Source organism: Topomyia yanbarensis, chromosome 3, assembly GCF_030247195.1.
Source record: "Topomyia yanbarensis strain Yona2022 chromosome 3, ASM3024719v1, whole genome shotgun sequence".
NCBI lineage: Eukaryota > Metazoa > Arthropoda > Insecta > Diptera > Culicidae > Topomyia > Topomyia yanbarensis.
Genome location: NC_080672.1, coordinates 335106387 through 335119178, shown reverse-complemented (window position 1 = coordinate 335119178; position 12792 = coordinate 335106387). Strand labels below are relative to the sequence as shown.

At 39.5% G+C, this 12792-nt stretch overlaps 1 protein-coding gene across 4 annotated transcripts in view; it reads left to right on the top strand.

Moving 5' to 3' along the window:
- The window catches only part of LOC131691972 (pikachurin), a 788885-nt gene that overhangs the window by 489675 nt on the left and 286418 nt on the right, over window positions 1-12792 (top strand). For all 4 annotated transcript variants that reach the window (XM_058978784.1, XM_058978785.1, XM_058978782.1 and 1 more), the window contains one exon: window positions 11836-12490. In XM_058978784.1, the coding sequence (XP_058834767.1) occupies window positions 11836-12490 (655 nt within the window). The remainder of the gene's footprint in view (window positions 1-11835; window positions 12491-12792) is intronic.

Below are 12792 nucleotides of genomic sequence, written 5' to 3'. Positions count from 1 at the left end.
CATGGTGTAGTGATTGGACATAAGTCGGGACATTACGCGAATAAAATCCCGACCCACATCCATCGCCCCGAACCAAGGCTTCGTTGATACCTTTGGGATAATCGAATGTAGCCATCGTCCAAGTTCCCCGTTGCTCCACGAGGTTTGCCAACTGTTGAGCGTCCTCTGACGACAAATACTAAAAAATTCGTTGAAGCAGATTGGTCTTTCGTATATGTCACCATTTAATGCGCCCGCCTTTGCTAATGAGTCGGCCTTTTCATTGCCCGGGATAGAACAATGAGAGGGAACCCAAACAAAGGTAATCTGATAAGATTTTTCAGATAACGTACACAAGGACTCCTGTATCATCCCCAGAAAATACGGGAGTTGCTTTTTTGGCTTCACCGCACGAAGAGCCTCGATAGAGCTGAGGCTGTCCGAAACGATAAAGTAGTGATCTGTGGGCAGAGTGTCGATGATCCCAAGGGTGTACTGAATTGCAGCTAACTCTGCGACGTAAACTGAAGCGGGATCATTGAGCTTGAATGAAGCGGTGATAGTATTGTTGAAGATACCGAAGCCAGTGGACCCATCGAGATTTGATCCGTCAGTGTAAAACATTTTGTCGCAGTCGACTTCTCGGAATTTATTATAAAATATATTGGGGATCACCTGCGGGCGTATATGGTCCGGGATTCCACGAATCTCTTCCTTCATGGATGTGTCGAAGAATACAGTAGAATCAGAAGTATCTAGGAAACGGACACGGTTGGGATTGTACGAAGAAGGATTGATGCTCTGTGCCATGTAGTCGAAGTACAAGGACATAAAACGGGTTTGAGAATTAAGCTCGACGAGCCTCTCGAAGTTTTGAATTACCAACGGGTTCAGAATGTCGCATCGGATGAGCAATCGATATGAGAGTTCCCAAAATCGATTTTTTAGCGGAAGAACGCCCGCCAGCACTTCGAGACTCATCGTATGGGTCGAGTGCATGCAACCCAAGGCAATGCGCAAGCAACGATACTGGATTCTCTCCAGTTTGATGAAGTGTATGTTCGCAGCGGAGCGGAAACAGAAACACCCGTACTCCATCACCGACAATATCGTTGTTTGGTATAACCTGATCAGGTCTCCTGGGTGAGCACCCCACCATGTTCCAGTTATTGTTCGGAGAAAATTGATCCTTTGTTGGCATTTCTGTTTCAGATACCTAATGTGACATCCCCAGGTACCTTTAGAGTCGAACCAGACCCCGAGATATTTAAATGTGAAAACCTGGTTGATCGTTGCACCCATTAATAGAAGCTGGAGTTGCGCCGGCTCACGCTTTCTAGAAAAAACAACCAACTCAGTTTTCTCCGTGGAGAACTCAATACCCAGCTGAAGAGCCCAAGCAGACAAATTGTCCAAGGTATTTTGTAATGGTCCTTGCAAGTCGGCAGCTTTGGGCCCTGTAACAGAGACCACGCCGTCGTCTGCAAGTTGCCTTAGCGTGCATGAATTGGCAAGACAATCGTCAATGTCATTCACGTAAAAATTGTAGAGCAGGGGACTTAGACATGAGCCCTGGGGAAGACCCATGTAGCTAAATCGCGATGTTGTTAAATCGCCATGCGAAAAGTGCATGTGCTTTTCAGACAACAGGTTTAGCAAAAAGTTATTTAAAATTGGCGAAAGACCATGCTGGTGCAGCTTCTCTGACAGAATGTTGATAGAAACTGAGTCAAAAGCCCCCTTAATATCCAAGAAGACTGATGCCATCTGCTCTTTGTTAGCATAGGCCATTTGGATTTCTGTAGAAAGCAACGCAAGGCAATCGTTCGTCCCTTTGCCTTTGCGGAAGCCAAATTGTGTATCTGACAGTAAGCCATTTGCTTCAACCCAATTGTCGAGGCGAAACAAGATCATTTTCTCGAATAACTTCCGAATACAGGACAGCATTGCAATCGGCCGATACGAGTTGTGGTCGGAGGCTGGTTTTCCTGGTTTTTGGATGGCGATGACCTTCACTTGCCTCCATTCATAAGGGACAACGTTACCCTCAAGAAACTTGTTAAATAAATTCAACAAGCGCCTTTTTGCAGTGTCAGGCAGATTCTTCAGCAAGTTGAATTTAATTCTGTCTAACCCTGGGGCGTTATTGTTGCACGATAAGAGAGCAAGTGAGAACTCCACCATCGAAAACGATGTTTCGTTCGCGGTATCGTGAGGAGACGCGGCGCGGCACGTTTTCTGTACCGGGACAGAGTCCGGACAGATCTTCTTGGCGAAAGCGAATATCCAACGGTTTGAATATTCCACGTTCTCGTTGGTACTATTATGATTACGCATACGTCGAGCCGTACCCCAAAGAGTGCTCATCGCTGTTTCTCTCGTTAACCCGTCGACGAACCGGCGCCAATAACTGCGTTTTTTGGCTTTCATTAGACTCTTCATTCGCCTTTCTAACGACGCGTACTGTTGATAGCTAGCGGGTAACCCGTCTTCCCGGAAGGCCTTATATGCAGTGGACTTTTCCGCGTACAGCTCTGAGCACTCTTTATCCCACCACAGGGTGGGAGACCGTCCATGGGTATTCGCGCTGGGTACTGGTTTAGTCTGAGCTTGATTCGCACTGTCGAGAATCAAGCCAGCCAAAAACCTGTACTCTTCCTCCGGAGGAAGTTCTTGAGTGGATTCGATTTTAACGGATATCGCGGTCGCGTAACTCTTCCAATCAATGTTCCGTGTGAGGTCATACGAGACATTGATTGTTTCCGATGGTCTTGAACCGTTAGCAATTGAAATCACGATAGGCAAATGATCGCTACCGTGGGGATCAGGGATCACCTTCCACATGCAATCTAACTGTAGCGATGTCGAGCAAAGCGACAAATCCAACGCGCTTGCGCGTGCTGGTGGTGTAGGAATCCGCGTCATTTCTCCCGTGTTTAAGATGGTCATGTTGAAATTATCGCAAAGATCTTGGATTAATGTTGATCTATTATCATCATGAAGACAGCCCCATACCGTACCGTGCGAGTTAAAGTCTCCCAGAACTAGCCGCGGTGCCGGTAAGGATTCCGTGATATTACAAAGCGTTCGGTGCCCTACCGAGGCTCTAGGAGGAATGTAGATGGAAGCAACGCAAAGGTCTTTACCTTTGATTAGAACTTGACAAGCGACAATTTCAATGCCTGGTGTCGAAGGGAGGTTAATTCGGTTGAAAGAATAGCACTTTTTGATCCCCAAAAGTACTCCTCCATAGGGGTTTTCTCGATCCAGCCGAATTATATTAAAGTCGTGGAAGTTGAGATTTATATCGGAAGTTAACCAAGTTTCACATAATGCGAAAGCATCACATTTTAAACTATTTAGTAAAAATTTAAAGGAATCGATTTTCGGGAGGATACTTCTGCTGTTCCACTGTAGAACAGTGATCGAATCGGTGACCTCGTTCGATGACTTAGCCATCGAAGGATACGATCGCTGCAAGGAGGGGCCATTTAGTAGTCAACTGCTTCAAAAATGTTTGCACTATAGGGAGAAAACGTATCAGAAGGCTTTTAAGAGGATCAGTAACATTGAAAGCTGTGAAAATTAAGTCCACTATGTCAGAAAATTTCATTAGTCCGCTACTGGACTGAGTATCTGTTTGAAAAAAGGGGACACTTGGGGTTTTGGATGTCCCTGGAAGTGGTGGGTACTCCTTGTTAGAATTAATATTTCCAAGTCCTGGAGCAAATTGCTTCGGCTTTTGTGCATCACTTCCGTTGGATTTATTGGTTGTAGATGGCGCACTCTGAGTGGACGACACCTTGGCACCCTTACGAGGCAATGTAGGGGAGGCTGGATTTCTCCTCTTCCTGGATTCCCCTGGGTTAACCAAAGATGTTCCCTCTCGTGGGTCGTCAGATTCTTGCTCAACGTTAGCCAAACCAGCATAGGGATTTTCGGACAGGACAGATGGCGAAGCATTCTTTAGCATTTCTGCATAAGAACGCCTTGAGCGTTCCTTAAGGGAGCGCTTAATTTTATCCCCGCGCTGCTTGTACGCAGGACATGATTTAAGAGCATGTGAAGGGCCCCCGCAGCAAATACACTTTTCAGTTTCTTTGTCGCAAGAGTCATCCTCATGCTCTCCTTCGCATTTGCCGCATCGTTTCTTATTTCCACAATATGTGGCTGTGTGGCCCAACTGCTTGCAATTGCTGCAGTTCATGACCCGCGGTACGAACAGGCGAACTGGTAGGCGAACCTTGTCAAGGAGGATGTAGTTGGGAAGAGAGGACCCGGCGAATGTCACCCGAATCGAGCCTGATAGAGAGTAGGTAGTCTTACCTCCCTCGGTGTTTGCGGTATACAATTGTTTGCATTCTAAGATCTTAATCTGTTCAAGAGAGGGGTCCTTAAAGCAGCCAACCCCGTGCTCCAACAGTTCTTCGCATTTCAGGCCCGGTTCGGACACTACCCCATCGATTTCACAGGCCACACAAGGCACGTATGCTTTAAATTCCCGCGTAAAGCGCTCACAGCAAGCAATCGCGTTTGCCTGGCCGAGATCACTCACTAGAGCACGTATCTTGTTTGCCCGAACACGTGTTATCTGAGTTACGGCCGGGTAATTAGCAGTCAGATCTCGAGAAAGTTTTAATATATTAACCGGTTTCTCTCCGGTCCGAAAATATACCACCCATGGCCCAGAGGAACCTTCTGGGTACTGCTTTATACGGGGAGCAATGCGAGTATTAGGGGGATCAGGGACTTCCATGATTACATCAGATGGTATTTCGCCCTCGGCCATTTAAGCACGAGGGCAGAGCGTTATATAAACGGGAATGTGTCTTATTATTTGATTACAAGGTAGAGTAAAAGTAGGGAAAAGGAAAGAAAGGAAACGAGGAAAAAAAATAAAGCAAAACTTATCTGTAAACAACGTCGATTGTTCCGCACCAGCGAAAACAATGTACTGGATTTACTGCCGGCACCAGCAGAATGGTAGCTAACGAACGAACAAAGGATGACCTTGAATCACTGAATTTACACACCGAACACCACTGTGAAATATAACGATCCGTTCCGTTCAAAGGTTGGGAGACGTATGATTAAAGCTCTTTTGATTTTGACGGTTTGATAAATGGCCTTCGTAAATATAATAAAAATTTCGTATATAGCAGCGAACAATTCGTTTGCCTAATGAAGCTGTTTCATAATAAGCCAACGAAAGTCGTTTCGTGGTTTTTACGAAAAACTCGTAATAAAAAATAAAACTGTTTCAATGGAACTACGAATAATTCATCATATGTTCGAAAAATTCTCATATTTTTTGAAAATTGTCTGTACGAAACTAATTCGTAGATGTTTACGAATATATTCTATACAAACTCTCTTCGTTATATATTCAAAAAACTTAACAACACTACAGATACAAATGGTTTAAAAATTTCTCAACATTTTTCGGATTATCCTTCTGGCAGTCGCGCTAGTGTACTGAGTGCACGCTGCTCTGAAAATCTAGTGAAATAGTCTTAGGACACCAGCGGCTGTTGGTTCAGTGGGCCATAAGCGCGATTTCCGGAGGGTTAATGCGTTTAAAAAAAGTATTCCGCTTTCACTTATGGTATCCTAGTTAGATTAAAGCGGAACTCTTTTTCTCAAAACCAGTCTTTAGAATAAATGTATTTTTCGGATTTTAGAGTGTTGTGCTGCAAATCTACGGTTCTGCCCTCAAGCAAGAGTGACAACATAGCACAGAGAAAAAAAATGTTCCCAAAATCGTAAATAAAATGCCATGAATTCCTGATCGTGACTGACCATCTTAGATTCCGATAAAACTTTACATGTTTAACCGGCATGGAAGACAAAACATTTTCCACAGTCAATAAGATTATTTTGACTCAAGCGCAATTTTTTAAAAGGGCGTAGATATTTCTACGTGCAATAATTTAAAAAAAAAATTGTTCGATTACACTATTGTATACAGTAAAACTTTCTGAGAACGAGTTACAGGGAATGAATACTTCTGCACGAAAAAAATATACACTGAAAAAAATTTTGTGCCATTTTTCACAAAAACAAAAATTCATGATAAAATTTCAAATTGCAAAAAACCCATTTTTTTAATTTTTTATATTTTGTCAGCAAAAACCTAAAGAGAAAAGAAATATTTTGAATGTGATTTCATGATGGAGAAATTATCACCAAAAAAGTTTTTCTAACAATAACTTTATACATGTTTTTAAATTTCATGCTAATTGACATACAAAACTGTAATTTTATTACAGAATGCAATTCTAAATATCATATTAAATTAAAATGCATTTAACAAATACCTTGCAAAATGCGATAGTTTTCGAGATATTTGGAATTTTGCTCCAACAAGAACAATTAATTCAAGTAATTAAGTCCTTTTTAAAAGTTATTCCCGTTACCCCATCATAAATTGTTAAGTCTAATGTTTATCGTTTTACAGACATAAAACAAGCTTTTTCGGTGTATTTGTGATTGAAATAAAAATGTTTTCCTAACAACAACTTTTAACAAATTTTCATAATTCATACTATTTGCAGTCAAAAGTAGAATTTTATTTTTGAATATGACTCCAAACGCCATTTTAAATCGAAAATTCTCATAACAAAAATTGTCTGAAATGTAGTAGTTCTCGAGATATTTTAAATTTTGTTTTAGCAGCCCAATTATTTAATTTTATTACGACCTTTTTAGAAGTTATTCGCCTTTCTCCATCAACAGTAATTAGTTTTTCGTAAGGTCCATAACATTTCCTGTAACTTTCCCATTGACATCAAGGCGATATTGTAAACCATTTGAAAGCTATATAAAAACAATCAAAGTATTATTCAACCATAGTATCTGATGATTAAACTATATAGTTGAATTATATTTTGGTTGTTAAAGGTCTTGTGAACTTCAGTCACGGTTTCCGCCATACCATTGCCAAAACGATTTTCTGTACCTACGTGAACTAGTTCACAACGTTATGAACATTATTCATTAAACCAAAGATTAATTCATGACTTTATTCAAGACTTTTGGAACATTAATTAGGGGCCGTACACAAATGACGTAGTTTTTTTTCGGCTATTTTTGACCCCTCCCTCCCTCTCGTAGCATTTGGTCACAAAATTCTAATCTCCCCCTCGTAAATAACGTAGCATTTACTTACCCCCTCCCCCTCGTCCCATGCAAAGCGCCCGGGCGATGAAAAAAATTACATATGTTTTTCAATTATTTTAAATACATGTCCTTTCAAAATGTTTGACGACTTTTATCAACATTTGGTATACCCTCCCTACCCCCCAAAATGCTACGTCATTTATGCATGGCCCTATAGAGTGCTACTACACGAACTGAAATAATTCATGATTTGTTACATCTTGAATATAATCTGGTTTTCGTGGTTGTGAAGTAGTTAGTATTTGCTCGTGATCTGTTTCGTGGAACGCGGAGTATTTCTCATGAATTATTTCAATCATCGTCATGATTCCTACTATATTGGTCACGATTCAATATCCGTGCTCGTGAAATTGTTCACAAAATTATAATGCGTTTTTCCTGTATACGTAAACTGATTCATGATTTCTAGCAAATTAGTCACAACTTATCATTCATGCTCATGAAATAGTTCACAAAACCGTGACATAAGTTTCACGTATTCGTGAACTAGTTCATGATTCCTAGTATAAATTGCACGAGCTCTTGCAATAGTTCACAAACTCGGAAAACATTTATGTACACGTGAAATATATTGATTCATCCTAGCATGTGTGACCATGTGTGCCTGTGAAATGGTTTACAAAATCATAAAATATTCATGGATTCGTAAACTGGTTCATGATTCGTAGTACATGGTTCTAGATTTATCTAGAGTGCTTGTGATATTTAGAAGACATCCGTAATCATTTTCAATTTCATACTTTGCACATAGTCTTGAAATGTCTACGTGAACTGTTTCACAAAGTTTGGGAGTTTTCATGAAATATCATATAGTTGTGTCCTGCTTCTAGCGACTAGCAATAGATGCAGCAGCAGATGTAAGAATCCTATTAGGACCTCGAACATTCATTTGATAAGGTTCAATGTGATGTCTGGACAGCAAACGAAAACTGCACTGAGCACCAAAAATATATTATGGAGCCACAAATCGTGTTCGTGATGTAGTTCACAAAACAGAATACCGCGAATCAGTTACGTTTTTATGAATCAAATCATATTGTCACGTTAGTCCGAGTAAAATATATGCTGGTAATTAAATAAGAACATGAGTCACATTACTTCACGTGTCAAATTTGAAACCTTCATATAAATTGCAAAATTCGTGAGTAAGATCGTGAAATCATGAACATGAATTACACTACTTGTGACTAAAACATCAAAAATCGTGGCTATGACCCTGAAATAATGAACACAAATCACGAATTTAAATTACAATTATCGTGATTATAGCACTGAAGTGATGAACATAAATCGTGCTGCTCTGCCAGGAACATCCCATAGTAAACTCATGAGTGAAATATTACAGTAACGGCATGAGAAATTACGAAAATCGCGACTAAGCTCCTGAAATCATGAACATCGCTTTAATTGATATACTACTAACCTGTGTATAAACAAGAATAAGCAAAAACTAAACGTGTTCAGGGAACAACAACAGTAACCCAACCAAACATTGCAATGTAACGTCAGGTGTAGCTTGCACGAACTAGTTTTTTTGAAATCACACATTAGGGCATTGCAAAAAAATTTTTTTTTTGAATTCTCAAAGGCCCCTCCTCTCATATTGTGACAAATGTCAAAATAAGCTCAGATGTCAAATTTCACATCATTTGGACAATTCTAGACCCCCGCCCACTTCGCTTGAAATTTTTGTACTTGGTGCTATGGGAAAATGTGGAGGAAAAATATATTAAATGCTATAACTTTTGAAATAGCAATCAGAAAATTACAATTTATACCCCTTTTTAAAGGAAATAACCTTAGTATTGGAATGAAGATATTCCTGTTCCTAGAAAAATACGGGATTGTGGGGTATTGGGTCATATTGGCCCCAAAATCCCCTATTTTTTATTTTTCTGCTCCGTGGTGCAAATCATACATATCTTGCAGTTTTTCTAATGTGAAAAAATCTCAGAAATCGAACGGAACCTTTTAGACCTTTGTCCGAATACGAGAAGTTGGGGTTATAGGGCCTTTTGTCATTTATGTTAAATTTTATCATTTTCTCGTGCATATATCTCTATTATTCTTCATTCAATTTTAATAAATTGTACCTTGTTAAACGTGGAAAATTCTTAGAAATACAACAAAAATAGATTCGTTTGCGTTAAAATTCAAAAACATGAATTTTGTTGACATTAACTCTACAAACCATATTTTTTTCATTAAATGTCCTAATACTTCAACTTCACCCATTTTTCCAGTTATGAAACTTTTCTCATGTGATTCCTAAGCGCCTTTTCACTATAAATAGTAAATTAAATAAGAATTTTGTTGTTAAGTGGAGTTAATGTGTGCGATTTTATGATAAAAATGTGAAACCGAGACTATATGTCAGATAATTTGATGTTTCTGAATTTTACCGGTAACGAATCTGTTTTTATTTTGTTTCTTAGGATTTTCCACGTTGAACAAAGTACAATTTATGAAAATTGAATGAACAATAATAGAGATATATGCACGAGAAAATGATAAAATTTAATATAAATGACAAAAGGCCCTATAACCCCAACTTCTCGTATTCGGCCAAAGGTCTTAAAGGTTCCGTACGATTTCTGAGATTTTGTCACATTAGAAAACTGCAAAATATGTATGGTTTGCACAACGCAGCAGAAAAATTCAAAAAATAGGGGATTTTGGGGTCAAAATGACCCAGTACCCCACTTTCCCGTATTTTTATAGAAAAAGGAATATTTCCATTCCAGTACTAACGTTATTTCCTTTAAAAAGAGGTATAAATTGTAATTTTCGGATTGCTACTTCAAAAGTTATAGCATTTAATATATTTTTCCTCCACTTTTTCCCATAGCACCAAATACAAAAATTTCAAGCGAAGTGGGCGGGGGTCTAGAATTGTCCAAATGATGTGAAATTTGGCATCTGAGCTTACTTTGACATTTGTCACAATATGAGAGGGGGGGCCTTTGAGAATTCAAAAAAAAAATTTTTTTGCAATGCCCTATCACACATACTTTACATAGAATACGAGATTTATTTTCCACAATTTCAGAAACTTGGTAACGATTTTCGCAAGTTTTTTCATGCGTCTTTAGGACAAGACTTGCTTACATTTTGTCTTAAAGGTTCATAAAGTCTATCTCAACAATTTCTAAGAAAGAGCTGATTGGTTAAGTCAACATTGAATAAAAAAAAATCAAGGTGCAGCAGGAAATTCAAGTTAGTATAAAATGATTTAAGAATTATATTAGTTTGTCTGTGGTCAAGCGATCAGCTCACGTTATGACAGAATGTGAATCATCAACAGATTAATGGACCTACCCGCTAGCTAATTGATCCTCTTCGAAGAATTTTAGGAATGCGTGAAATTATTTTCCTGTCGGTGTATTTGTTCATTAGGTTTTGTCGGATTCGTGTTTTCTCAGAATAAATTCATCGCGAAGAATTCCGCAGAGACTAGGGGAAAATACCAAAATCTCGTCCAGCAAATCAAGGATGCCGACCTTATGCCGTCCTCCATAGAGACAGGAGGAGGAAATGAACGGCGCTTGGAACGCGAAAACATATTTTCACTGCCTCTAGCCGTGAGTCTCAAACGAGAAACCACTTATGCCGTTGAATGCTGCAGCACATTCATCTTGTCTCAGCTCAGGATGTCGGCTTGATCCAAACACGATTCTTCTGCTGCTCGTCTTGAATAAAGTGGGTTGGTATTTGTATGTATTCGCGCGGGTGGTAACTGCAAGGAGTTTCCTGCTTGGAAAATTTTCTGGAAAGGCCGCTGCTTTCTCTTTCCCATCTCAACTAAGGATTGTTTTGATACTTGATGGAACCTGAAACGAGCTGCGTGTGCTCTGCCTACAACTTGAGAAACACGCAATAAATTGTTTTTTATACATTGTATAGGGGACGCATCCAATCTTGAGACTTGATGCAACATTTGTGCTACAAGGTTATTTTAATCTTTCCCTGAGCTGACGGTGAGACTGTATTGTATTTATTGCATTTATTTGTATACCGAAATATTGTCACCGTTGCAAAATAACACAATGCATTTGGTTATGTTTATCATCATAACCCAAATCCCACAACAAGGATACAATTCTAGATATATGTACATACATCGTAACACAAAAAAGGATTTTTTGCGGTATTATTAACATTTCTCGTGAGGATTATTATTATGACTGTGTGCTTTATTTTTAAGAGCGGTACTATGAAAAAAATGATTTTCTGATTTTTTTTTCATTTTGGAACAATAACATATCTAAAACCCAAGACTTCGTTTAATTCACAATAAAAATTAGCAAAAAAAGTTGAGATTTCAAAACAATATGAGTTTGTTTGTGAGGATTGATTCATATTAAAAATTAGAGAATCAGTCACAATTAAAGATAGAGATCTTTAACATTCCAATTCTCATTTATATAGAGCAAGAAAATGAGGACCACGATCCGCAGAGTAACCACGTACTAAACTGAGTACTAAACAAAATTACACTGAGATCATTACATTTCTTATTGTATAAATCCAGTAACATAAACTATGTTAATGTAATAGATAAAATTAGATTAGTACTAATTAATGCTAATCACATCTAATGATTGCATCTTCCCGAACTCATGCACCCAACCATTGATACGATTTGTAACACCAAAATTTTGTTTTCAACATTTACAGAACTCAACACCACCCTAACCGATGAAAATGAGTCCAGCGTGGAGGAGGACGTCCTGTACCAGCGGGGTGCCTCGTTTAGCGCCAAACTTGATATGTCAGATCTGCACATATCGATGAAGACCTACAGCGACGAGGACGACGGGGAGGATGGCGAAGGTAGCATGAAACCAATCAATCTGAATGCTATCGATAGAGAGCTATCGCTGCGAAAAGCAAATCATAACTGGAAAATGGAAAGCGCAAAACTGGCCACGAATATTAACAACCACCGGCAGCAGCAAAAGGCAAAATCGGCGGCGGCGTCGGCAGTACAGTTTCATGACAGCAGTAGCAGCAAAAAGGCTACCCCGAAGAGAACAAAGAACGGCTCCGTTGGTGGCAGTAATTCTAGACCAATCCGAATGGAAATCGCCGGTGGTAGCTCATTACATATGCAGGATGTCGACGGTCGGAATCGAAGCGAAATAAAAGCTCTTGCACTAACGGCGCCGGAGAGCGATTTAGATTTTGACGCCCGAAGTAGTGCAACGGTGACCACAACGTCGATCCCACCGGGCACCAACCGGTGGGCGGAACCGGAAAACGTGACGGGAATTGCGAGTGTGGCGAGCAGTTACAATTCAACCGCAATGTCTGCGTCCAGTACCGCGGAAAGGTGGGTTCATCAGGTGTAAATTGATTGCAATTGTATTTTCTGAGTGGCAAATGCAATTGCGTCCAACAGTTGTTTTTAGTCGGTGTATTTCACGTATTGAAATTGGTACACGCATAGGAAGCGGCAGGATTAACCTGGAATAGTTTTTTCATGGAAATGTGTATGAAGGGGTGATACAAGGGTTCTAAAAAATTAAACCTTTCCATTGAAGAAAATATGATATTTTTAATTTCAAAATTTTCATGCTTTCACAAATTCATTTAAAAGGTTCTAATACTATTAGAAATGAGCTCATCTGTAAA